This window comes from Cyrtonyx montezumae, unplaced genomic scaffold, assembly GCF_038088225.1.
Source record: "Cyrtonyx montezumae isolate F1298 unplaced genomic scaffold, pur_monq_1.0 scaffold_12, whole genome shotgun sequence".
In the NCBI taxonomy this organism is placed as follows: Eukaryota; Metazoa; Chordata; class Aves; order Galliformes; family Odontophoridae; genus Cyrtonyx; species Cyrtonyx montezumae.
In genome coordinates, this window is record NW_027071848.1 from 1,248,869 (window position 1) to 1,276,581 (window position 27,713).

General features: G+C 45.1%; 2 protein-coding genes across 2 annotated transcripts in view; one reads left to right on the plus strand and one right to left on the minus strand.

Moving 5' to 3' along the window:
• RSF1 (remodeling and spacing factor 1) overlaps window positions 1-20,406 on the minus strand; it is a 51,743-nt gene extending 31,337 nt beyond the window's left edge. The window contains exons 1-2 of the mRNA XM_065729918.1: window positions 20,193-20,406; window positions 255-346 (exon numbers count right to left, since the gene is read on the minus strand). Of these exons, the coding sequence (XP_065585990.1) occupies window positions 255-346; window positions 20,193-20,388 (288 nt within the window). The 5' untranslated portion in view covers window positions 20,389-20,406. The remainder of the gene's footprint in view (window positions 1-254; window positions 347-20,192) is intronic.
• A 2,028-nt stretch (window positions 20,407-22,434) lies between these two features.
• Window positions 22,435-27,657, plus strand: AAMDC (adipogenesis associated Mth938 domain containing). Its single transcript, XM_065729932.1, has 4 exons — window positions 22,435-22,510; window positions 23,751-23,901; window positions 26,761-26,856; window positions 27,489-27,657. Exons 2-4 carry the CDS (start codon window positions 23,770-23,772, stop codon window positions 27,627-27,629), a joined length of 369 nt encoding a protein of 122 aa, XP_065586004.1. The 5' UTR covers window positions 22,435-22,510; window positions 23,751-23,769; the 3' UTR covers window positions 27,630-27,657.
• Window positions 27,658-27,713: the final 56 nt, after the last annotated feature.

Here is a 27,713-nt window from a genome sequence, read left to right on the forward strand (position 1 = left end):
TGTTTCTAGCAAGTATGCAGGTGTACACTCTTATCCATGCAGGAGATAATGTTCATTTTTAGAGATTTTTGTACAAGCCTAGGCAGCCTGAAAGTTAAGCTGGGATCTTATGCAACCAAAGTATGGGCATGCACACTGGTGTTGGCCACAGCAGAGCCCAAGGCTCAGTGTAATTCATAGCAGGGATTGCTGACACAACAGCTCATCATAAGCATATTCCAGCAGTGCAGAATAATACAACATGCATATTGTACCTTGATCAAATATTTTTCCCATCTGTCTGCTGTGACAGACTTCCCAATCTTTCTCATCAGTTTCAAGTGAAGCTCCACCAATTCTTTTGGAACTGCAGCATTGAGAGAGAGAAAAAAAAAAAAAAAGAAGTTATGAAGCCTGGTGCAAATACACTTCAATGCTAAACACTAATAACGCTGTGAAAAACAGAAATTGTAAGAAAACATAGTAACTTTGAGTCTGCTAAAAGCAGCTCTGTAGCTAAGAAAACAACAGCAAGATGACATTAATTGCATAGATGTTTTTTGTTTAGATTTACATCTACAGTGATCACTGCCCTTCCCGTGCCCCTCCTCGATCTAGGAATTACACCTCAGTGATAAATACCCAGCATTCCTGGCAGCATTAGACTAAGAAGTGCACAGTGCCAGTCAAACAGCCACAGACACCTCCTGACTGCCAGCAGCACACCTGCAGCTGCCTCCAGAAATCCAGAAGGTATCTGAGCCATGCCTGGAATATCACTGAATCCCAACTATTTTTGGCTGGGTGTACGCTACGGGAGAAACGTTCTAGAAACTTTATCCTCACGGATATAACTTTGATATCTATATAATCTCTTTTGTGCTGGAGGGATGGAAAGAGGGACCCAAGATGTGAAGAGTGAGGGACAGAGGCCAGAAGTGCAGCTGCATGGGTGTGGGTGCAAAAAAAATCCATGTTTGCCACCTGAATTACAGCTTACTGCACACTCCCCAAGTACAGCTTGGACACCTCGCCTCACATCCACGATTTGTAAATCAATCTGGCACCACCAAGTGGCAAATCTGCAGAACATCCATCTTATCAGTGGGAAGCTGTTCTAACTAGAAAAAAATAGGTGAGTGGTAATAATGATTGCAACTACACACGCCCAATGGAGTGAGTTGTCTCACAGTTTGCTGAGAATAACTTCAAGAAATGAAATTTGTAGTCCTTTTATTTAGATACTGTTTGCATACACCTTTATCCTCTGAAAGCATCTTCATTCAGCTACACACACACACCTAAGAAGCTGAACTAAGAACTCTTACATTGGTACTTAAGTTTTGAGTCTCCTTGTGAATCCTTTCACTATTTGACTTGATTTCACCTCACTGATGTTTGTCTTTCAAATGCCTCTGTTTTCAGGTGAGTAAGAGTTGGTAAAACATTTGCTTGTTTAAGATGCTTGCTTTATTTCAGAAGATCACTGCTGCTGCTTTGCAGCCAGCAAGTCAATACACAGCCACAGTTCCCATTAAATACAGAAAGAGTCAGCCTGGTAGCCATAAGGAGACCTCCTTTACATCTATGCAATTCTCAGGCAACTAACTTCAGCCAACCTAAGCCTCTTTCACTCAATTTCTACTGCTTCCATTACCACTGCATACTGAACCAACTTCACACATCCCCTTGGTTCTCCCCAAAATTGGTGCATTTCACAACTTTGAAACACCACATATCTAAAAAGGAACAAGATCAAAAGGTCTTAACCCCAATGGACGCTGAGCACTTGGCACCAACAAAATTAAGCCCAAAGCACTTCATACACATGACCAATTCTATCAAAGGCAACTCATACAATTAAACCTCAGCTTCTGTTTGTGTAACGTGGAACTCAGCCAGAATATTCAAAACCTCACTGGATCAAAGCTTCTGTTCTCCTTTTTTATAGGTACATACTGATTGGAATCCTGGTTTAAAGAAGCACGGCTGATTTGTTCTGAATAATCAAATTCCCAGTCACTGAAGAGTCTTTGCTAGAGTGTCAGCCTTAGAAGATATGGGGAATGTTAAAAATTCAGAGCCTGGAAAGTGATTTGGCACACTCCCCCTCGGGCAGCACTCACAGGGATCTGGCGACACCTACTGACACCTCACTCCTCTCCAAAGGTTTTAGCATTTCAGGTCTTGCATTTCTGGGATCCTGGTGATGCACTGACACAGATATTTTCACAAAGAAACTCCACAGCATTTTGAACCCTTTCTACATTTATTTATCATCCCATTCTTTCTTTTAAAATGCACTACAACAATCTTCATAGAGAGAGGAGGTGGTAGGAAGGCTGATGGTGGTAGGAGATGCAGAGCTAGGCTCCACCCCTTCTGGTCACATAGGTGAATTGCCTTCACCTGTCCTCGCATGGCTGACTCAGTGCTCACCTCAGGTGATCAAGTCATGATTCAACAGTTCCCATACAGAGGCGTTGATAAGAATCATTTTTACAATACTTCTCTGATCCTACTTGAAACAGATTCAAAATAATTAACATTAAATGCAAATACTTCTGGGTAATCACTTATTCACTTTGCTTAATTTTCACATAAAGAAAGGAAAAATTCATGCAATCTTTCTTGAACAACAGTCACTTTTGGTAAAGCTATTGCCAAAATAGTGTGACAATATATACCGAACTCTGAATGATATTCCCAAATGTTCAAGAAGCATTGGTTTCTCTGGAAAGCAATACAGCAGCTCTCTAAAACCATGAGGCCCATCTTCACAGAGTACACTTCAGTGGTGGAGAAGACTTCAGGACTCCGTGTGCAAGGCAAAGGAAAAACTGACTGTGCTATTTTAAAAGAAAAAAAGCCTCTTTTAGGATAACTAGTAAAATTAAGCCACAGCCATCTGCTAGATATTCAAAAATATAGATTTATCATGGGAAGAAGGAATGAGTCAGAAAGAATGAGTCAGTGGGTATAGAATTTTTGGGCTCCTGGAGAGGTTCAGGCAATTCTGCACCTTCCTGGAGGGCAAGTCCCTGCCCGGGCATCAGAAAACATGCTTTGAATATCACCCATCCCAGCACTTCAAGGAATTTTCCCTCCAACAGTTATTGCTAATAAAATTGGAAAAGACAAAAAAACTGCAATGGTAAAGAAGATGCAGGAATGCTTGGAAGAGCTGTCACCTGGTTAGAAAAGCCTTAGCTTCAGGCACCTGTGTAGAGCTGGCTGTGGCTACTCATTAACACCTTCCCATACAACCAATACCTCACCTGACCTCCTGTCATTTTCCCTGCCAAAATTAACCACTCCTAGCTGAACACACCCTTGAACGGAACCAGGCAAAATAATGGAAGAAAACAGAAAAAAACAACACAAAATGATATCCCTGGGCCTGGAGGAAAGATGATCACAAATAAAGACCTTCATATTAGAGCAGATCTACAACGCGAGAGGAAGACGGGAATAATGGTGCACTTGGAGCCCCAAGCACTGAATTCAATTGCAAAGCCTGTGCCTCTGTCTTCCTTCAGGGAGGAAAGGAAAAGCTCAAGGAATCCCGTGCACTTGGGAAGTAGGGGGAAGGGAGTAAGAAGCAACATTTTGGGATGCAAAAGCTGCTGGCAGTTTGCATGCTTTGCAAACACAAACAGGTCCTCCTAGTTATACTAGTAAAACCTTTTACTATGGTAACTTGCTGAGGTATGTGAAAGAAGAAGCGAATCTGAAGATAAACAGGGCAAGTATCTGCACTGACAGTTGGCTCTTTTTTTGTCTTTCTCCCTTGTCTGATTTTGGATAAAACGACGATGGTGACCTCAGACTTCAGTGTCAAATAAAACCATGCTAAGCATGTGGGCAGTTGAAATCAGTGGGATCATTAATACCTCCCACCATATCCAACCATACAAAACTGATACGCGTTATCTTCTAGCACCCTACGTTAGGACTTTAATGGCAAGCAAATATCAGACAGCTTCCATCGTGTTCCAGTTTCCACCACTGCCAGTGCTGGCAGGAGTGGGACCAGTGTGCCCCAAGAGACAAGTGACCACATTTCTAATAGCTTCAATATTTTCTTTTTTGCATGCACAAATCTGAAGGCCCATGAGCAGTTAGATGCAGTGAGCACCATGACTTCTAGATAGTTTCAACCAAAGTTTTCTGTTGGTTCACTAAATGGTTGGATATTAGGAAATAATTCTTCACAGAAAGAGCAGTGATGCAGTGGCACAGGCTGCCCAGGGAGGTGGTGGGGTCACCGTACCTGGAGGTGTTCAAGGAAAGGGTGAATGCAGACATGGACCACGGGACACAGTTAGTGGGCATGGCAGGGATGGGTTGGCAGTTGAACTAGATGATCTCAGTGGAATTCTCCAATCTTAAGGATTCTACAAGTTTATGGGAAGTGAAATGCTGAGGAGAAGAAAGGGGGTGGGATCTTCAACAGCATGCCAACATAAATATTCCTCCCTAGGAGCTACCTCACTTGATTCTCACCACAGCTCTTATTATAAGAAGCATATGAGATCCCTGTGGTTGGGATGTGCTATTAATTACTTCTTGGACAATAGAGAAAAACGACAGTCTTGGTGTGAACATGATGCTAAGTAACAGGAAGAACTGAAAACACCTAGTAGGAGCCAGGTAAGAAGCTACAGTGAGCATGTGAAAAATGGCTATGATAATGGGAGTCATGCAGAACACTGGGGCTCCACTCATATGCTCATTCAAGCCTGGCATTAAAAAAAAAAAGATGTATTTGATGCCTGTATCAGTTCCCAAGATAAAAAGCACTCATTTCTGTTCCAAAGGACAACCTAAGTATCTTATTCTCCAGCTGATTCACTTGATGAGTACTGCCATCCTACCTCCAAGCTGTGTGCCCATAAAAAAGAGATGCAGGAAAGGGGGAAAAGCGTATTCCATCTTCCTATTGAGAGCAAAAGAGCAATCAAACAAGCTGTAATTAAACTGAAAATCCAAACAGAAAGAACAAGTCACCAAGTAGGTTTTTTTATATCCTGTTCCTAGAAAGATTTTGGCAGGCATGAACAACAAACAAACCATGCTCACATTTAAATGACACTGCTATCCTAGCAAAGCACTTTGAAATCTGGATGCTCAGCAGCTAGATGGTTTCATTCACATAGCAAGGACCTTTCTATCTCTTCTCTGTACAAACACCTATTGGAAACTCTCTGCTTCCCTGGGCTGTGCAGACTACGTGCCATTCTGACACCATTCAGCAAGGGACAGGTTTCACCCTGCTGAGTCCCACCCATCCCACAGATCCCAGGACACCTCTCTCACTGTCACTCACAGATGAATCGTGACCCTCAGAGACAGTGCTCTGAACAGAGATGGAGAAGCCTTTCCCCCTCCCAGAATCTTTCACTAAGCTGTTTCACCAGCCTGTCACAGCCAACCAGGCCATAACCTTAAAATTCAGCTCTACTTATCTAGAATTTATGACCCATTTGACCAATTTGTGACTGAGCACCTTTCCCTCTCATGTTTTCCTTTGTACCCTCCCCTCCTGCCTATCAATCAATCCCTTGTGCTCCCTAATACCCACAGTACCATCAGTCACCTTTTCATACACATCACATGCATCAGAAGCAACGTAACTCTGGAAGCAGAAGTGGACTCAGTGCTCACCCACGAGCTGAAACTACCAGAGTGCACAGAATTAAGGATGAAAAGCACACTGCACTAGGCAAAGAAAATGAAATGGAGATAGAAAAAGAAGAAAGGAAAATGACTTTGAAAACACAAGAAAAAATAGCACACCGTTTATTTTAGAAACTGGAAATTACCCAGGAAAGGAAAGATAGCAAATAAAAGCCCAGCTCACTGCCTTAAAAATGTACTGAATCAAAAATGGGCCCAAGTCCACAAACCAGACACAGGGAGAACAAGAAAAATGAGACCGTGGCAGCAACGTGCACACGAGCCAACTGCATAGAAACATAGGTACTGAAAGCAATGGGAAACTGCAACAAACTGCTGTTGTTCAATGGGAAATCACTTCCAATGACCACGTTGTGCACTTGAGCAATTCAAGTGATCTTGATTTTAAATAGCTGATAGTTAATTCACGCACAGGCAAGCACTTGACTCTCTGAAGCTGCTGGTACCACAGCCTAATAACACGAATACAGGGCAAAACAAGCAACTTTTGTTCTGGCTAGTGAAAATATGCAGGTAGAGACCTCTCTGGGAGGATCTTCCCCGCTGAGGGCACCTGGTCTCCATTGTAAGAATAGTAACTCAGACTTCCAGGCTGTGAGCAGAAAAGTCTCCACATTTCCCTCCTTGGCACTCAATACCTCTATAATACAGAGGATCCATGATAAAGGTGAAAGGAAAAAGAGAACGTCATGCACAAGAACTAGGAAGCAGCCATGTAAGGGCAGCATCTTCTCTCCTGGCCTCGAAACCAGCTGACAAAGGAAAAAAGTGGGTGTGAATCATGGAGGGAGATGTCACAGAGTGCTGGACCAGTTCTGGACAACCCATAGACAGCACACGGACAGAAGGACACTTACAGAGAGCCAGCTCATCCTACAGCAGACATCTGACACAGGACAGAGGGGCCATGCTCAGTAAACAGAGGGAGATCCATTCTGTTGGAGAGCATCTGGCAACCAAAGCATGTAAGGTGTTGGGGATACAAGCGTTACCAGCTACGGGGCGGATTAGTCTCAGTCAACTGAACTCTTACACTCCCCTTCAGACACAGAATTATCATTGCAAATGTAGCCTTAGTTCACAAGGTTTATCTGTGCACAGAAATTTCTGCTAGATAAAATCTATTCTCTAAGCACAGCAGCATTTAACTTTGTGAATAAGACCATATACCCTGTTAGATTAAAACAGAACTGTAGTATTCTCTGTGCAGGGAAGAAAATCAGAATGAAACACGTGAACACAAAGCAGCATATTCAGTAGCTGAGAAGCCTCTGGTTTTGTTTCAGAGTTCCCTTTATGCACATTACCAATGTAATAAGCTTATGTATATACTGTTAGAGAATAACGTATAAGAGAATAAGTCAAATGCAAATCATTTTTTAGTTCATTATAAGAAAACAAGGACAAATTTAAATGTTTTTTAAATCTTTACTATGTTTAGCTACTAGAAACATCAGTCTGCTGTCAGTTTTACTCTTCATCATTAACAGAGGGATGCTGGCTGTACTATAATCCCACCTTTGTGAACACCCCTGTATAGGAACTGTTAAATCATGGCCTGAACCACTGATTGATCACCTGAAGTGAGCACTGAATCAGCCTCAGGAGCACAGGTGAAGGCAATGTACCTGTGTGACCAGAAGGGGTGGAGTCTGGCTCCACCTCTCCCAGACCCCATTGAAGGGCTGACCACCACTGGGGAAGGATCTCTTGTTAGAGACCCCTCCTGTGTGGAGTTCCAGGTGAGCCCTTCCTAATTCACTGGGTATCTTTATACCACCTGGATAATCAGTCCAAAAATATACTGTCCACCTTCATTATATTGCCTGGGTACTATTCATTCAGGGTATTCACCCTACAACCCCTCACTTGAATAAAGTGGCAATGGTAAGAAATGCAAAGCAGGCTGAATAAAAACCACTTTTTTTACATCAAGTTTCATGGACCAGGTTAGGTTACCACTCCTCAGTGTCCAGTGGATGACATATAAAATGTTTGGAATTTTTAAGTTAGTTTCTTTCTCCATGTATCAGATGAGTTGTACCAGAAGGCTATTCCTGTCCTTTCTGGGGCTCAACACAGAGGTGTTCGAGAACCGTGAAGATGTGGCACTGAGGGATGCAGTTAGTGGGCACAGTGGGGATGGGCTGACCATTGGACTACATGGCCTTAGAGGTCTTTGCCACCTCAGTGATTCTATGATTTAGAAGAGCAAGTCTTCTCTCTAGTCATTGTTGACCTCACATGTACTTCATAAGAGCCTATAGGTTGGGATTCACTGCTGCACTTGGATTCACTGCTGCACTTCATTTTTCTGTGTGGGACTTTTTTCAAGCCTTGTTGCACTCTCTCATCCTTCAACTACACAGTAACTCTGTTCCGATACTAACAAGTGTAATGTTTCTTGGCAGTTTCACTGTAACTGTCAAATACTGCAGACACCACTTCTGGCAAACTCAGGTGTCCCAGTACATAAAACATTCAGTTTACTGGACCCTAAAGAAATACCGTAATATAACCATGCCATGAATATATGATGAACACACATGATGGTTTATGTAGAAAAAGGGAGGACTGCGACTAAGCATTTGGTGTTTTACCAACAGCAGCATTATGTGAGCACAAGAGCTGCTTAAGGATGTGCACAAGCAAACCAAGAAAGCAACGCCAGCTCATCCTGCCACACAGAGCACGCTTCCCCATCAGCTGGCAGGGAGCAACTGCACATTTGTTCTGCTCTAAGGTAATGTCAGCTCATGACTTCATCAGCAGTTCAAGTGAACATTTCTAACGTTTTAAAGCAATATGGAGATCCAGAAAAAGATGCACCACATGTCAGAGACTTGGGTAAAACACTCCCAGAAGTGCAACGTTGGTGGCAGCGGACAAGGAAGGCAGCCATACAGCTGGATGGAAGTCATTCTGCAGCATATTGAATCACAAGCATAACATTTTATGAGTCTTATCCAATTAAGACAGAATTTGAGGCTTTTTAGCAATTTGTTCACTGCTTCTAGCAACTTTTCTCCATTATTTCTTAGGAAATCCAAAGAGCAAATGAGAATAGAAATGTCAAGAAGTAAAACTGAGACAACTGCCTGACAAAGTGTTAGTAGTAAACAGAGAACAGCTACGGGGTTTGACCAACTTTCTTAAGCTACAGTCTGAAGTAAAGGCAATTATTTAGACACACAGAACAAGCACACTGTGTATGTGAGCCAATATCTGAATCCAGGACAAAGTGAGAATTTGCAGAAGGTTCGTTCCTTGAAACATGCAGTTCTGAAGTCAGAATCTCTACAAGCAAATTCAAGTTTTGACCTGAAAAGAATATTAAAATATCTACTCCCAATAATGTAATTAACTGGGAGGAGCAGTTCATATGTTTGGGGCTGTTGCAGCTTCCCAAGGGACTGCCAGCTTTGGGGTCAGCATTATCTCCCATTTTTTAGGCAGACCTGAAGTTACAAAGCTAGAAGGAAAGATGGTAAGAGCCTGAAGGGACACTGGATTTCTAGCTGCTTAATTCTAGCACTGCCATCACTCACATGTGGAGTTTGAGATACAAAGGTGTATCTTCCTTCCAAGGAAGGTGCTGCAGTCTAACGCTCACCCTGAATCTTCCCTTCCTACACAGGTAGACAGTGAGGAGAGCAAACCTTGGCAGTGGAAGTTGTGCTTACACGCAGCACTTGGAACAGAGAACGATGAAATGCACATAGCCCATAGCCCAGGTCTTGGTTGGTCAATGACCACCACCTGCTGCTTCAGAATGTGGGCAAAGAAACCCCAAAGTCCATGGCTGAAACTGCCTACCCCCAGGCACCTTTAGATACTCCTTTTAGACAAAGCTTGTTTCACTCAGAAGCAAGAAGCTTCATGTTCTTGCTTTATTTTTCAATATTTTTACTACCATTCAGTACATCTTAGCACTTAAATCTTCACTCTAGCCTCAGTGATAACTTGCAGCAATCAATTGCAATCATGCCACATGTGAAAGGCATTTCAATTTTAATCACCTTCAGATTTTATTTTGCTGTTTCTACAAGGAAAGAGGAACACAACCTCAGGGAGCCTTGGTGCACGTCTCTGAAGCCATCAGCATCTGCTCGTCTCACCTCCTTTTAGCAAGTAAGGTTAAGTGTCCATCTCATAGAAAATAATAATATATATAGGAAATTCTTTTTCTACCACAACAAGAACTCCCCTTCTGCCAACCTGATTCCTGTTGGTTAATTGGTTTGCGTTTGAGTGATTACCACTTGGGATGCTGATACACGTTCAGAGCTTGTTGGCTACAAGGGCTGAGTGCCCATCCACGTCCCTCCCTCTGCCAGGGAGGGTTCTCAGCGTGGTGGAGGAAGCACAGACTGCTGGCAACATCAGTGTGCACTACCACGTCAGGTTGTGAACTGCAAGAGCTAACTGCACGCTCCATGGCTCACCTGATCCCTCCTGCCACAAGGAATCACATCAAGGAAGAGGCTGGGCATGATAGCTCCTATTTTGGATGCATCAGGTAAAGTTGCAGTGGAGCACATGTCAACCAGTGTAACCAGTGACCTCTTTGAAAGACTTCCTGCACATGTAAGTACTCCACCAGCCGTAATCCATACATCCATGCTTAAAAGATGTCAGAAAAAAAGAAGAGTATAACATCTCTTTCTTCGGAGAAGAAGTAACGTAACATCAGAAGTATGAAACTACAACTTCATAAAGTTTATCAGAAACAGATGTAAAAGCTTCTTGTATTTGATCCCCTCAATCTTTGTTAGACTCTTTGAAATGTGCTGTTTTCCACTTCTGCGCTCTGATTTTGAGCCTGTATATTTCTACCAGTTGTATTTCTAAACTCTTGCAGAAAGGCAGACGAGTATGTGAGCCTGGCAAAGCAGTAGGCTTTCATACTATTAGCATGTACATCATTTCCTAGCACATCAGTTTTATCGTATTTCATCTTCATTGCCAGAAAGGCAGCAGAACTGGAACGAGGATATCACAAATTAGCCTAATAATACATTATGCAAATAGGTTACTTAAGTTCTCAGCAGTGTCCTTATTTTAATTATTGTAGCTAACGATTTTACACATCCGTTTCCCAGCCTGCTTTCTTTTTCTCCACGCCTTTTCTCCCCAAACACACCACAGACTTGCTAGCTTCCTTCTCCCCACTGCCAGCTTTCTCTACACACTCTCTGGCTTTGTCAGGTTTCCATTTCCACCCCTTAAACAGCTTCTGCTTCGCATCAAAACATCCCACCCTTAAGCTTATCTTCACTTGTCCTGCTTCCACATTGTCAGACAAAAACCCAGAGACCTCCATTAGCTTTGCAAGCAGGCTGCACCCAGGACACATTCACCAGTTCTCCTCCTCCATTTCTGACCGCTTCGGGGCTCCTTCATCTTTTTCAAAAGCTCTCTTCTTCCCGAATCAATTTTTCTTACCCACTGTAAGCCTTCTGAACCAAAGCAGATTGGTACCAGGTCACTGAGTTTGCTGCAGAATAAGTTTAAGAAGGCATCTTAAAGAACAGTTTTGCCCCTTCGTGGCAGCTCCTCCAGCAAAGCAGCACGTTGCCACTGCCATTTCCCTTCCAGAGGGCCCTCCAGGCAGCCCTGCTTTCCCCAGTGCAGGGGAAGCTTTCAAGGCCAACACCCAATACGCAGCCCTCCACCTTGGATGCTTTCTTAAGGCGTCTTAACAGCATCACACCAAGAGCTCTGGGGCCAAACTAGGATTTATACACTTCTACCATCCACTAATTAATATAGCTTCTGTGAACCATCGCCATTTGTTCTCAGGAGGAAACCATTATAATCCTGGTAGTCATTAACACGAAAAGGCAACGGACGTGCCCTGGCACTTCTGTTACCAGATAGCTGTAGATGAGTTGGAAAACAGCCAGGTGTACCAGAGGGACCCAGAATGGAGAAGGAAATCAAGTGATTACTTGCATACATTGAACCCAGCACTGCTTCAGGACTTGGCCAACTAGGACTGACTGCGAGGCGAGACAAATGGCACAGCCTAACACAACCAAAAGGTAAAAACATGATAACCACCAGCTTGTTGGAAACAAAACAAGGAAGAAAAAAGAAGAAAAAGTTTTTTCCAAGGCATTACAAGACCTAATTGATCATGATGGAAGGAAACCTCACACTACAGTGCAGCTGCTGAAGCATAAGAATCTTTTGAAATGGACCCTCCCTGTCTTTCAGAAACAGTTTGTCTCTCCCCAGACTATTACAGGCCTCAACAAGGTCACAGCCTCTCCTGCAGTTCTCAGAAATCCTCCACCACCACAGCTTGAAGAGCTCTGTGTCACTCTTGGGGAAGAGAAACGACTGCATCAGGCTGATGGCAAACTGCATATGGGAGACTGACAAATGCTACAGGCTACTAAGAAATATCTGTTACTGCCAACATGTTTGTTGAGCTTTGTAGAACAACCAGAGAAAAGGAGAGTTCATTGATTGGGGAAGAAGGGTGGGGATGGAAGAAATCAAAGGGAACTGAAAGGGAAATCAGACAGCGTTGAGAGAACACCGTAGTGTTACCAACAGCCACAGGCCTGGCTATGTTGTACAGCTGAAACAAAGCCTGCTGTTTTCACAAGCCTGGGAGGAAACAAAAATACACACTTCTATCCAAGCTTTATTATTTATTTCCCAGCAATTTTAATATCTGGATCAAAATAGACAGCTTTATTAAGCTCTGAAGCCACAGACACAGCACTCTGTCCCACCACTGGAAACCAAGGAGGGGAACTGGTCACAGCAGAGGGCAAGCACTGAGGAACACCACCAAGCACTGCTGTCCCAGCAGTGAGCAGTCGTACATGAAGTGCTGAATAACTCCAACTGATGTTGGCGATACAGCCACAGCTCACCTGTGCTTCAGGATCTGTTGAGGACCTCACAAATGGATCCTTCCAGAGAGCCCCAAGACAGCTGGCTTTGGGGAACCAGGGAGCACGCTGATCCAAGACTCTTTAGGACCATAGTCATTCCTCTTGCCATCACCCATCCCTCCTTGCCAGTTCAGTGGCTCTGGTCCCTCCCTTGCACCACCAAAAGGAAGTCTTGCTGTACCTTCTGCCTCCAGTGGGATATTATTACCTAGCTACAAAGCACCAACACCTGCCAGGTATTAAGGCACATTTCTGTCTGAAGGACACCATCTATCAGCTACTGCAGAGTGCAGAATCACCACAAACAGATATTCTGTTCTAATCTTCGTATCAGTAACACCAAGAAGTTTCCAGAAGTTCCCCTGGGCTTCTCAGTATATCAGGGGCCATAAACAAGCTCATCTAAATGTCTGAATGGGCTCAGAAGTGGGGCTGCCAGGCACAGATAACAGCACATGAATCTGCTGACCATTCTTACATTCAGTAGTATTACCTTGAAATAATCCCAAAGAGGGAAAAAAAAAAGTAAACTGGAAAGAAAAAGGATTTCATAAAAGAAAAAAAAAAGCCTCTGGGCTACAAGCTACTGGGTGCTGGGATAACACAGGGAGAAACTTCCAGCTTTCATCGATCTCTGCAGTTGAGCAGTGCCAAGGACACAAGACTGATGGATGGCTGATTTCATCTGGAAGGGTTTTCCTGTTGCTGTCAAAACACATTCTGTAGCTGTTTCCCCCACAACACACCCAACTGGGACAAGCAGCACCTACCTCAAACACACTGAACAAAACATGTGCCAAATATGACATGTCCTCAATTCGGTATTCCTGAAGATTAGGATGAAGTACAGTTTAGACTCCTTTAGCATCCTGGGTGTTTAGTAGCACTCAGCATCTTCTGGCAGGAAAGAACCTCGTTGAAGCTTAAGTTTTCCAGAGGGGATGTTATTTTGAACGTGCCAAATTACAGCCAAGGGCTGGACAAAATGTAACTCCCAGCCTCCATGTGATGGTGCCATTGAAAACTGGGTTTGAAGTTTGTCAGGTTCTTTCATGTAGGTATCTGACAATGGAGCTCATGGGGCTTCTTTCAGTAAATAATTTCACACTAGCCAGAACTTCCACTTGCATTCCTGAACCTTACACACTCGTTTAAAAATAAGCAACCATCAAGGACCATCACCTTTCCAGTTCTTCCTCCAGCTCTGCACCATCTGAGGCATGTTTGAATTGAACAAAGCCACCTACCAGGAGCACATCACCCTTCCTCCAGGGAGGCACAGGGCCCAGAAGAACCTGTGTTAAGTCCTGGCAGGACTGAGCTTTAGCAGGGGGACCCTGGTGCTCTGTCAGGGCAGAAATCAGCACTCTGAGTTCCTTTTCTTCATTCAGCATTGTAATTTGTGATCTTCAAAAGAGCAGTGCTACACTGACAGGAAACTGGACCAGCTCCCTTATCCACAAATACTGTGCTTGCCCATCTTCCAAAAAGGATCTGAAGAAGATGCAGAGCCCAGCTAGAACTCACAATGGTGTTCCCAGCCCAAGTTCCAGTTGAGATGACATGCCAGATCAAGCTACAGTAATGATACCAAGTCTCGACATGGAAAACTAGCAAAAGAGGAACAGTTAAAACAGAGACAGGCATCCATACTCTGTTATGAAATGATTAATTCAGAGAGAAACCTAATTCATAAAGGAAGAAATTAAAAGTGCATGTTGGTAAGGCATGCTGATCTTAAAGTCACGCTAATCTAAAATGACAGAAACGCAGACAAGAAAAGTTTATTCTGTAGTACAGAGAACAATTATTCTTGGTACCTACTGTCTCCAAACATAGCCCTGCTATAAGGTGACAGTTTCAGCTTCAAGCAGCTGGAGCCTACCTTCAGCAAACCAGTTACCCCGACAACTAGGAACATGGAGCTGCATAATTTTAAACAAACCAGAGGGACAGAACCTCTGCCATACTCAAAAATGGAACAAGAACAGCAGAAACAAAGTATACTCATAAATTCACTAGCTACATGCTTATCTGCAAGTTCACTGATCTAATCTGACATTTTTATTCTTCATTATCTTATTGTTAAGCTACATGCATTGCATTTTCCTAACAGGTGGATTAACGGGTTTGGTTTGGTTCAGTCCCTAAGAACAGCAGGACAGCAGTGATCTGCTTATTATTATATATAATAATATAAGCATGTATATAAAGCATGCAAGTTTGCCATGCGTTTAGGTGACAGCTAACTGATTTAAAGCAGCAGTCACATGTATTATGCATACAGAGCCCCACAAAGCTGATATGAGTTACTTCTGACTACTCTGCAGATCCTTACAGCAGGGGAAACCCCAATATATTGTTATATCTTCAATTAACATGTCTGATGATAACTATCCAGCATTACCTGATGTGTGAACAAACTCCTCCCACCCAGCAAAAGTAACACTACCAATAGCATATGGCAGAACTTCATCCTCTACATGAGAGGACAATATATGAATACTGCATTGAAACCAGGCAGGAAGTTTCAAGAACATAAACATTCTATTAGTGCTTGACTACTTCCATATCACATTTATTTTCTACTTTTAATACTAAACAACCTGCTGTGGATACTGCAGGTTACTGGAGTGTATCGTGACTTTTGCCTAAAGTCACACTGAACCTTGAAACTTCTGATCAACACTGCACAGGCTTGGTCTCAACTATTAAAAACAACCAAAAACAATCTATCACATCCCTGGAACAACATGTTGCCTTCTTCCAACGTTCCTACTCTTGAGCTTGAAAGTCTGTCAGACTCCTTGTCATCAGATCTTGTTGGCTTTTGTTTGCTATGTTAAACAGCCACAGAGCTGCAGGTATGCTTCTCCAGTACAAGCATTCAACAGCTGAAATTAATGCTGATTTATACTTCAGAGGATGGGTAAGAACCCTTAAGCTTAAAGGAGTAAAGTTTTCCAAAGGCACTGGGATGACAATAGGAAAACAGACATAATCCACTGAAACAAAGGGCTTCAGCCTCCAACGTCCTTAGAAAAGATGTTAGGTGTCTAGGAGATTTAGTAATATAAAGCAGCTTATAAAACTGAACTTACTGATCTGAAGCACAGTAGCTCCAAAGGAAGCATACTTCAGTTCTACAATGTGGTATCAGGTATACTTTATAAAAGATGAAGAAACCATCAAAGACTTGCATGGGTTTCCCACTGCCTCTAACCCTAGCTCCCATTACGAAGCTAAAAAGGGGAGAGAACATTTACAAAAAGGAACCTACTACCGGGCACCTGCATCTCACTGCACTTTTCCTCACACCACTGAAATCCAAGCCAGCAAAAAAAAAAGAGCATTTTTATTACCTAACTCCAAACTCAACACATTTGGTGGGTAACGAAGAGACAAACATTTAGGTTGGCTCAATCCATCAGGAGGAGACTGTCAAGGAGATCAAGAAGCTCGAGCTCTGGTGAGAAGGCAGAACAGTGCTCCAAACAGCGTGCCAACACATACTCATCTTTGCTGTTTTCAGGATCACCTTTAGCTTGATCATCACTGGGAAGACTGATGCAAGTACTTTGCTGAGATACGCAGTGCGCAGACTTGTTACCACTTCTGTCAAGAACAAATGAAAGCCCACACTGCTATGAAAAGCCTGCAGAAATTGGGGAGCTAACAGAGCCTAACACGCTTTGGGAAATGCCATTCACCTCAGTGAGAAGTTCTTCCATTCACACACTAGGGAACCTGGCAAACCAGCAAGTGTTTTGAGTAGTCATGTGTAAAATTACATTTCTGTTGTGCAAGCTAACGTTCTACTAATATTTCCATTCACAAGAGCCTAAGTGCTTAATTAACATTTATACCAATTCTCAAGCTATTTACAAACACAAAGGAGGTGGTGATTTGATATCATGGATCCTTAAACACAGCCCTAAATACAGATATAGTTCTTACTCCCCTTCATCATATATATTAAAAAATTAATCTGGCAACTGTCCTTCTGCTACAAGTAAAGCTCTTCATAAAAAAATCTTAAGGATGTTCATGAGAACAAGTATTGTTTTACTGTGATATTTGCTCCAATGTGCACAGCTTCACACAGTGGGAATGCAACAGAGACAAGGTGCTTCTCCACATCATAGCATGACCTGCATCAGTTCTGCATCTAAAGGTACCCCCCATGTTACTGTAATGACAGCTCAGTCCTCGTTCAGCTCAGTTAACCTAATACACTGAATCTCTTAATAAACCCTAAGAAACAATTTACTTTGAGGGATGTCAATCCGCAAGCATTTAAGCTAGCACTACCACAAACTGAAGAAACACTCAATTTTCTTCATTTCCAAAGAAGCTGAGGACTGTCACAACTGCAACCCAAGTCATCACATCGTACACAAAGCAAGAGCCACGCCTCTTAAAGGTAAGATCATTACTCCTCCTACAGCAAATTATTCACTAAATGACCACAGGTCTCATTATTTTAGTAGTTGCAGACTACAGATGAGCCACCAGCAGGAAAAGCTGAGCTCTTGCAGTGTACAACCTTCTGAAGGCTGCTTCCACAAGTACACGTTCATCCCATTCTGTAAGACCACTCAATGATGACCAGGAAAATCAACACCACGGTAATATTTTGCTATTCAGGTATAATTTACTAAATCCCAAAGCACATCTTTTGAGTTGGTTTGCACGTTTGGACAAGACCTCACCTCTGTCCACACAGTTAATATCCAAGCAATCCAAACAACTAAGGGAATACATTCACACTCCAGCACTGTTGTCACAAGCAGAAGTAATGTGGCACAGCTCAAAAAATGAGTGAGAATGAAATCTCAAAGTCCTCTAAGAAATATCTGCTCTCTTCCTAGCTGTAATGCCAGCTCGGCATCCATGCAGCATCCCTTCCTGCAGGAGAAGGTTATACCTTGCTTCTTCAGCAATTAGAACAAAGAGCTTGTTAATTATAACAGGAAAATGTAAGGCTGTTACACAACTAACGAGCAACATTCAAACATGAGTTCCTAGCTCTCCTCGAGGTGCACAGTTATAAAGTTTTACGGGCATCTTCCAGCAATAACCCTCCAGGCATGAACTAAAAAACGAATCAAACACAAACTTACAGAGCAGCTGACCACCAAAAAAGCATGAGCTCCAGCCAACACGCACCCCAGACTATCCATTTCCCTCCTCCATAGCAGAACAAGGAGAGAAGCTCCAGAGAGACGTTACCTGGCAGCTGGGATTTAAAACGCATTCAAGACGCTGAACTCAGAATAAAAAACACCCTGAAGTTTCGGGGCTATTCGTTTAGGTTTCTTTAATAGTTCTGTCAGTGTGAGTCCACTGTCCACATGGTATCAAAAGTGAAGCCATATATAACTCAAATCCAAACCTCTTTTGTTCTCCAAAGAAAAACTACACACTGTTGGTAAGCAACGGATGCTCCGAAGAACGTTTCTCCAGTTTTGAAGCAATGCTTAGCAACTTTCTCACTTACACGTGTAAGAGTAAACCACTATGGCAGCTAATTTATGTCAGAATCACTAAGAGAAACATAGTGTCTGCAACTGTATTTCCAGAAGCTTAAAATACTGTGGCTACCAGCACTACAACCCTGCCCCACACCCTTCAGACAGAAGAAAAGCAAAGAGTAACATCCATAACTCACCCCTACCACCAGCTCTGCAATGCAAGTCATTCAGCAGCCATCCAGGGAAGAGCTGTGATGTTTTTGTACTGATACCCCACCCCCGACACATCAGAAATCGAAAGATTTTTCATCAAATATGATGCTCAGAACACAGGACAGTACCTCAGCCTTCAGTTCTGTGGCCCATATACAAGAAAAATTCCACGTTAATTGACATTTCACACGCTGAGCTCAGTTATCTTTACAGACATTACTTTAAAATTGACAGTTTCATTACATATTCAAACTTTCCAGGCAGCTTTTATTCGTAAGTTCAGCAAAACTCAAACACAACAACACTTCAGTGAATTAACCTCTAATGTAATGTAACAGGTAGAGGAAAGCAGGGGAAATTTAAAATAAATGCCCACGTTTCCATAAGTTAACCCTGGTTTTGGAAGTTAGTGGATCCCATTTTCCCTTTTCACATTCATGAGGTACTGGACAGCATAAGGAGCAGTAAATGAACCATACTACATTTTGGATGGGGTGAACTCACAGAAAGGATGCTTGCACTTCGCAAAAAAAAAAAGCTATTTCATTCCATAAGGAAGCACCCCCACGTGGATTCAGACCCAAACCCCCTCAAAGGATGGGTTTGACAGGGAAGGAGTCAGATCCGGAGGGAAAGCAGTGCTTTTTGGCCCCTAGGCAGCCCTGGGCTGGGATTCTCCAGCAGCAGGAAGTTTCTATGGGGCCTGCCGAGCATGCGCTGTGAGCCCAGCAGTCTCCCTATGTGGCAAGAGTGCAGAGGCAACAAGCAAACCAATAATCGAGGCAGAGAGCAACAAGCACCTTCCCCTCCAGATCCCTGCTGGCATCCCTCCCCTAGGCCCCCGTGCTGCTGCCCAAGGCCCTCCCGCAGCCATCGTAGAGGGTCTGGTGTCTGACAACCCAACCCTTGCTGTGCTGAAGGGAGAGCAGAGGAGGAGGGGTGCAGAAAAGGCACCCTCTGCCTCTCCCATCTCAGGGAGTGTCACTAGGGGTGAGAAAGGGAGAAGCTCTGAAACCCCAAGCCCAGCTATGAGGAGGAGGAAAGGGGGAAAGGATGGAGAACAGCACAATGGCTGTGTGTGCCGGGGGTGGGAGGGAGGAGATCGCCCACAATAGCAGCGCTGGGGGGAGATGGAGGGGGGGGGTCTGTGTGCCCCCACCCCATTCCTCATCTCACAGACATAGAGCAGGGAGGAGAGCCCTCTTCATTGCACACCCCACATAGAAAAGGAAGGGAGAGCGGGGGAGAAGGGGAGAGGAGGCAGCAGAGGGCACTGCCCTGTGCCCCTCCCCACTCTTTTTGGTTTAGAGAAGAAGTAGAAATGGACACACATACCGAGGGGTGAGGTGGAGGGTTGGGAAGGGAAGGGGGCAGGAAGTGGGAAGGAAGAAGGGGGAAAAGACCTGAGGCCAGCACTGGCCTAAATAAACAAGCAAACAAACAAACAACAACAAAAACTGTCATTTAAGATAAGATTAAATAACAGAGCTGGGGAGGGGAGCAGTACTGAGGGGAGGCATCACCTTTCAACACCCCACTGAGGGGATGGGGGGGGGGGGGAGGAGGGGGAAGGGAGGAGAGGGGGCAGAAAGGCAGCACCCATCCACCCCCTTTCCAACAACCACCCCTACAAAAAGCGGGGGGGGGGGGGAAGAGGAGAGGAGAGGGGGCATCGGGAGGCTCAATCCTTCCCCCCCCCCAATCCCGAGGCTTCACTCCGGGAATCCCAGGCCCCTCCTCTCCCTCAGCGCGCTCCACCCCCGGGGCTGGGAGGAGGCGGGGGGGGAACAGCCCCGGCCCCCCCCCATACACACACAGCCCCAGCGCCCCTCACAGCGCGGCCTCCCCCCTCCCTCAGGCGCGGGGCCGAAGGGAGGAAAGGAGAGCTGAGGGAAGGGACCCCCAGGCCGCTCACCCTGATCTCCGGGCTCCTGTGGAGGCTGCAGGACGCGCTCCAGATCGGGGAAAGGCAGCTCGGGGAGATCCAGCAAAGCGCCGTAACGTTCGAGGAAAGAGCAAACGACGGCGAAGTTAGGCCAAGAGCCCGGGCAGCACGGGCCGGCGGGAGGAGGGGGAGGCGGCGATGGAGCCGGAGGAGCCGCCGCCGCCATCTTGGAGCCGGGGATGGAGAAGGAGCTGGGGAGGGGGCGGGGAGGGAGGGGGCGCTGCCGAGCTGCGCGCCGCCACGATCCCACAGTGCACCGCGAGAGGCGGGGACGGGAGGGGGCGTCCGCTCCTCCGCGTGCGGCACGGGAATGAAAACAAGGCGGAGCGCCAGGAGGCCGGAGGAGGTATTTATGAGGGGGCGGGGACTCCGAGAGGCTCGGCCAATGGGAGGAGGCGAAACGGCAGCGCCGGGAGGGGAGGGGGTGGAGCCGGGAGGGGGTCCTGGCCAATGAGGGGGAGGCGGGCGGGGCTTGGCGGTTCACGCCCTTGTGAGGCGAGAGGTGGCCGTTGTCGGGTTGGGGTCGCGCGCGTGGCGGGTGAGTGCGGCGCGTTACGGTCGTAAAGATTTCCTCAGCGCTGAGGGGACGAGCGGGAAAGGGCGGGAACGGGGAGGCAGAGGGGCAGAGAGGGGGAGCCCTCAGGGCGAGCAGGGCTGCCCTCCGAGTGCTGGCAGCGTAGGCCTTGCCTCTCAGCTCGTGTTCCTGTGGCTTTTCAGGAGCTGTCGCCGCCCCGCAGCTTTTATCCCCGCTTCTCTCGGCTTTGAGTGCCTCTCCTCCTCCTTCCCCTCAGTTCTGCCCGTCTGCACCGTCTTGACCTGTTTCCAGGCCAAGCTGCTTACCTTCAGCCCCGTTATCTTTGCTGCAGTGCCGTTTATCTGTGTTCGTTCCCCTGGCAGAAATTCCCCTCCTTCCTTTCCTGCGTTTTCACACTCACAACTTTCCTTTCCAAATCCCTTGATCCATTTCTCCTTGTCGCTCAGGACTGCTGCGGTGTGCATTACTAGTCGTGACCTTTTGCTCACGCAGTGCGCGGCCTCAAGCTTTCACATGGCACATATGACAGTGGATAATTAAAATGACTCATCTGTTATGTCTTCTGCTCTCACCTTACTTCGCCATGCTGTTGGGAAAACAGTCCAGTGCGCTGCAGATGTGTGGGAAACGTGTGGCTGGATGGCTGTAAAGAGAAAAAGAGCCTGTGGGTGTTGGTTGATTCTCGGCTGAACGTGAGCCCACAGTGTGCCCAGGTGGCCAAGAGGGCCAATGGCATCCTGGCCTGCATCAGAAATAGCGTGGCCACAGCAGGAGCAGGGAGGTGATCGTCCTGCTGTACTCAGCACTGGTGAGGCTGCGCCTCGAGTACTGTGTTCAGTTTTGGGCCCCTCACTGCAAGAAAGACATCGAGGCCCTGGAACGTGTCCAGAGGAGGGCAGTGAAACTGGTGAGGGGTCTGGAGCACAAGTCTTATGAGGAACAGCTGAGAGAGCTGGGATTGTTCAGTGTGGAGAAGAGGAGGCTCAGGGCAGACCTCACTGCACCCTACAACTTGCTGAAGGGAGGTTGTGGTGAGGAGGGGATTGGCCTCTTCTCCCAGGCAACAAACAGGACCTGAGGAAATGGCCACAAGTTGGACCAGAGGAGGTTGAGACTGGACGTAAGGAAAAACATTTTCTTTCAGTGTGTGCTCAGGCACTGCCCATCCCAGTGGGCATGGAGTCACCATCCCTGGCAGTGTTCAAGAGACATCTGGATGAGGAGCTACGAGATATGGTTCAGCAGCTTTGGTAGCAATGAGAATGGGTAAACGGTTGGACTGGATGATCTTGTAGATCCTTTCCAACCTTGTGATTCTATCATTCTCTGAAACAAATCTCAAATGTATTAACCCAGGCAAATTGCACTCCCCTCCAGCAATACCCTTTGAGTCCAAAGTAGCACTGTTTTTCCTTCCTGTGGTGCTGGAAACAGGGCACTGAGATGGATGTCGTGTCACGTTACTGTTTGTTGTAGTGTGTGCAGCATAGGAAGGCAATCCAAAGGTTTCTCTTTGCTGAGGACCCTTCCTTTAATCAGTGCCATTGGGGTTCTGGGTGTCTGAGAGGATCTGCCTGGGGGTTTCTGGGTGAGCCAGGAGCACAGCTCTCTTTGATACAGAAATAACCATCTATCTTTGCAGTGCGAGTTTCACACCACTCTCTCCTTCCCTTGCAGTTCAGAAGTCCACTATCCTTGAGACGCAGCAGCTGGGAGCCACGCTGATCTAAAGCATTTCCAAGGTTCCTGTGTGGTTTGTATCTTGCCATCCAGTGCCAGAATCCCACCAGCACCCAGACTGCAGTTAGTTGAAGGGCTGGGAAGAGGGTGTAAGCTCCCATGGTGCAGCGAGGCGATGCTTTCTGAGGCGTAGTCTCTGCCCTGCTGATGCCCAGCTGTGACTGTGACAGCCAGTCTGAAAATGACTGTGGTTAATACCAGAAAGCATTTGGTCTATAGCAGCACTGATAAGGCCTCAGCTGGAGCACTCTAACTGGTTCTAGGCAACAGACTTCAAAGGAAGACGTGTACCAATTGCTGGTTGTCAAGGGGGGGAAAATGAGAAAATAAGCAGAGGTTTAGAAAATGTGACGGATGGAAAGGCCAAAGGGAGCAGAGATTTATTTAACCTAAAAGAAAGGGAGAGAAAAAGATTTAAGATGGTTACCTTAAGTCTTCAGGAAAGCAAAAGATGGTGGACAAGACAAAGACTAAGCTCTTTTCCTTGTCTACAACAAAGATTTGGAAATAACAGCTTCAGCGTGAGAGAATGAGGACTGAGGTATGAGAAAAGACATTATTTGTGTGCTTAACTGTCCTGAGAAATGACACAGGGAGATGCAGCGTCTGTAAGGAGTGACTAGGGAGAGATGGCTCGGCCCCTATGGGTATCTGAGAGTCTTGTATGCAACAGTAACATGGGGATGCCATTGCTTTGTTTTCTACTGTGCTGCCTTTAGCAAGAAAAGTGCGCAGATTAGAAGAAAAGTCCTTGTTCAATATCTAACTCTTCTTGCTTCCTGCTCAAGCTAGAAAAGCAGCAGCATGTTGGATTGTTTTTTAACCTAATTAATTTAAATTAATAAACCTGTATATGCAGTATGCTTTAGAGGGCCAAAGAAGCAGTGTGTTTATCAGGTGTGTTACAGAACCCTACCGTCTTTGTTACATCTTTGGGGAAAAGATTAAAACCCAGATTTGAAAGGATATTCAGGGATCTGATCCCCCTGGATTGTTTTAAAAGTTGAGCACGCAATACTTGAACAGATTTCATTTGTAGAATGATTTGCTCAGAATCCTACAAAAGCCCTCAGAAGGACTGGTAATTCAACTGATCTGCTCCTCTGTTCAGTGCTGGTGTCACAAAATGACATGGATCAAGTCTGTAACGGTGGTTTCTTCTCAGCTGCTTGAGGCAAGGACATCCTTAGAGTTTTTTATTAACACGCTGTGTATGCTGGCCTGATGTTATGCATTAAATATCTGTTTTCCAGGCTTCAGCCCAACTCAGCGATGTCTTCCCCTGAAATTGCTTCCCTTTCATGGGGGCAGATGAAGGTGAAAGGCTGCTCTACAACTTACAAGGACTGCAAAGTGTGGCCGGGAGGAAGTCGGGCCTGGGATTGGAGAGAAACTGGGACTAATGTAAGTTTGCTGTTTCTGTTCATCCTGCACTGTAAACAGGAGCATGAAAGTAGTAAAGAAAAACTACCTTGTGGGATAGAGAGGAATTTATGGCAATAAAAAAAATCACAGGAACTGAGCTTACACGTTTGGAAGAGAACAATGCATGCAGGTTAGTTTATATCACTTTCCCAGGTTCTTCCTACTGATTTTTGAGTAAAAGTATGCAGATGCAGTGCCACGTGTGCTGGTTGCTCCATGAAGAGCTCACAGTGTGGCTAACCACATGGATTTGTCTTTGTAGCCATATATCAAGTGATTGCCTTACAGTTTTTGTATCCCTTAGGCTTTATCTGTAAATGCTATCAGAGTGTATACAAGTAAGGGAATAATGTTGATGTTTTGGACTTGAAGCAGTGTGGTAACTATTGTGTTAGGAATTAAATGTTGATAAATGCATCCCATATTGGGGCTTACGCTGAGACAGTTGTACTGGATAAAAAGAAATACCCAACCTGCATTTTCTAAGCAAGAGGCAAAGCAAAAAAAGAGCTACAAATGCATCATGTCTTAGATCCAGCTGTGCCCAGGTAGGCCCTTCCAGGTCACTGCTGTATTCCTTTTGGCAGAGCTTTGCTTTTGGAACTTCCAGTATCATCTTCTGGGGAACAGAATTGGTTAAGCTGTCAGAGTTCAGTCCATAATGAGTATGTAATGCAAAGTGAAAGGTACTGCTGCTGTATAAACAGTTTGCAGAGAGAAATGCAGCTGTGTATGTCACCTTTTTAACAGCCTTTCACTTACGGCCCGATTACCAAAAGTGAAGTTTTCATCGTTGGGCTCTTTGAAGGACATGGACTGATAGGGACTGTGGCTTTTTTTTGCTTTTCAAGAGGAATTTGAGTTTGAGCAGTAATTATTTCTTGGTTTAAATACACATATGACTGGAGATGTGGGACATATGTAGTAGCTGAAATGTTCCTGTTAGTTTCCAACTCAATCACATTTTGCTTTCCTTCCAACCCTTTGAAAACTGTGTTTCAGAGTACAGCCACCTACTAACATTTAGGGGGACGTGTTTTCCTTTTAAAGTTTCAGAGTGTGTCAGGTGAAGGGAAAAGCTTTAACTCTGGAGAAGTTCTTGGATAAATCTCCAGTTGAAACAAGAGAGTTTTAATTTGTTAAATGAAAATGAGATAAGAGAACACGGGTTATTTGGAGAAGCAGATATTCTGGCACCTTTTCTGCATCATCCTTATTAAAAAAAACCAAACACTGTTTATGTTTTCCCACATGGGCTACTTGTATAGCTTCTTCCTGAGGACAGTTCCACTGCTCTTACAGCTATGGCAGCCACAGAGTTTGGTGATTCAGTTGAAAATTGAATAGCAAGCAACAAATACAGAGCTAGAATGAAGCTTTTCTTGACTGCATCTTGGAGTTGAGAAAAATTATAAAGATGCTAATTGGATCTTCACTGGAAACAGTAGAATTCCCTGGATTCATTTTCTGCACATTTCCTCTTGGTTGACTGCAGTGTGCCTACATTTGCTGAGTACATTCTACCTGGGGCTAGGTGGAGCTACTCCCTAGGTTTGGTAAAAAGACAGTGCTCCTCATGTCCTCCACTCCAGCTAGAAGTAAACCCTTTCCTTCTCTGCTATCACACTGCTGCCTCGTAGGTAATGATTTCATTAGGAAGAACTGCACAATTTGCTGTGCAAGGTTCTGTATCTAAGCACTAACAGATAGTTCTTATGACCTTAACCCTTGGGGATAAAAGGCAGCCCCCCTGGTGGCTAATGGGAGAAAAGAGCCCTGACAAGAAGACCAAAGAGCACAACAGGCAAGGCATTCTGCTGCCCTTTCTCCTTCCCTCCTGCTGTCACGGGAATGGTCTGCAGTGACACAGTTATTCCATCACGTTTCACGGGGGTTTTTTTAAGGATACAGTTTTCCTAGGGGTGGAAGCTCCCTGATCAGAGTGCCTTGTGTAACCACCTCAAATCCTTTTGTTCCGTGGCTTTCATGGCTCAGCGGTACTTATTACACAATAGCAAACCTTCCCCAGCAATCTAATCAATGTAATTGCAGTAAACCATCCCTGTTTTGTCTAAACTTTGAGTCTACCTTAAAAACCCCCAAAGGGAAAGCATTACCTATTCTGTTGTAAACACATCTGTGCAATGATTTGGCCTGATCAAGCTCTGCATGCTGAAGTGGCAGTCAGAGTATGGATATCAAATCGAAATGCACTTAAAGAGAATGCAACGTGGGGTACCAGAAAGGTGAACCATCTCTTGCTGAAATTCCACATAGCTTGGTGTTCATTCACTGAAATAGCATGGCAACAAGTAGAGGGATAAGGGCATCTCTGTAAAAATCATGTTCTGAAGAAGTCTGCTATGGCATTGCCTTCTTTGTGGGAGAAAATGGTCTCAGTCCTCTTACAAAGTAAACCAGAAAGGAATGTAATTGCTGTAGTTATAATTAAAGTGAGTAAACTTGAGCTTGCCGTGGCCTTTATTAAAAGTAGGTTCTGTTCACTTTGAAAACCACCAGCAACGTGTTGCAGTGTCCAGTTTTAAAGCTGAGAAGCTGCTAGTTGTTAGACACAGGCGTTGTGGGCCCGTGCTGTGTGTCTTTTCACGTCGAACTACTTAAAAACACCTTGATTGCCACCAGTTGATTCCCTGCCATCCTCCACGTGAGGGTGAAGTACCGCTCGACATCGCTGCTGTCCACGTGCACGCGAGCGCTGTGGCACGTGTTGGTGTTGCTGCTTTATCCTGCTCACGTTAGGGCCGATCTGAACGCAGACAAAGCACTGCAGGCTGATGCTGTCGGTACACAGACCGTTTTTCTTTCCCTGGCACTTAGCATTCTCCAGGAGTGCAGCCGGCTGACCTTGAAGAAGTTGTCAAGAAGGGTGTCAGAACTCTAGTGATTGGCCGTGGCATGAGCGAGGCTCTGCAGGTAGGTTTTTGTTCCATGATGAACATAAATTAGAACTGCTTGCTTGCCTAAGAGGAAGTCGGGGTTGCTGAATTAACCAGACTGAAAGAAGCAGTGTTTGAGCTCTTCTGTGTTGGTGTCAGTGTCAGACAGAAAATAGGCTTACATTCTGCTACAGATGCAATTTGAACGAGATTTTTTTTACAATGTCATTAGTCCCTGCTCTTCAAACAGGTTGTGAACTCGCTCTAGCCTGCTGTAAACGCTCTGGTAATTAAGGCCTTTTTGTCACTAACATCAGCAGTGTCCTTGTGGCAGGTACAGGAGGCTGAGAAGTGCTGAGCTTTGCTTCATGTGAAGCAATTCTTCAGGTTTCTGTGAGCTGAATAACACCTTATTTCTATGAATTACCTTCAGCTCATGTTCTGTCCCCTCCTGTAAAAACGGGCTGCGCTTTAAACTGCATTCAGGAAAGATGGGACATTTGTATGTACTAGCTTTATTGGAAAGAGAATTGTATCAAACTTGAAAATGCATTATCAGTTTGTTTAAGTGGGTCTACGTACAGATTGCATCGGTACTAAGAAACCAACAGCCTCATGCCACGGAGGGGAGAACTAGCTAATGCCTGCTTTTTCCTCCTCTCTTCTGAGGTTCCTCCATCTACTGTGGACTACGTGAAGAAAAACGGGATTGATGTGTTGGTGTTGCAAACAGAGAAGGCAGTGGAAGAGTACAACGCTCTGGCTGCTCAGGGGGTGAAAGTGGGGGGAGTCTTCCACTCAACGTGCTGAAGCACTGCTGCTCTGAGGCCTGCCCTGACCTCAGCACACGGTGGGCACTCAGAGCAGTGGGGACTTGCATGCCAACACATTGAT

Coding starts and splice junctions, on each gene's coding strand:
- AAMDC (XM_065729932.1), top strand. CDS start 23,770: ATGTCTTCCCCTGAAATTGCTTCCCTTTCATGGGGGCAGATGAAGGTG. Junction 23,902..26,760: donor GGAGAGAAACTGGGACTAAT/GTAAGTTTGCTG, acceptor CCTGGCACTTAG/CATTCTCCAGGAGTGCAGCC. Junction 26,857..27,488: donor GCATGAGCGAGGCTCTGCAG/GTAGGTTTTTGT, acceptor CTCTCTTCTGAG/GTTCCTCCATCTACTGTGGA.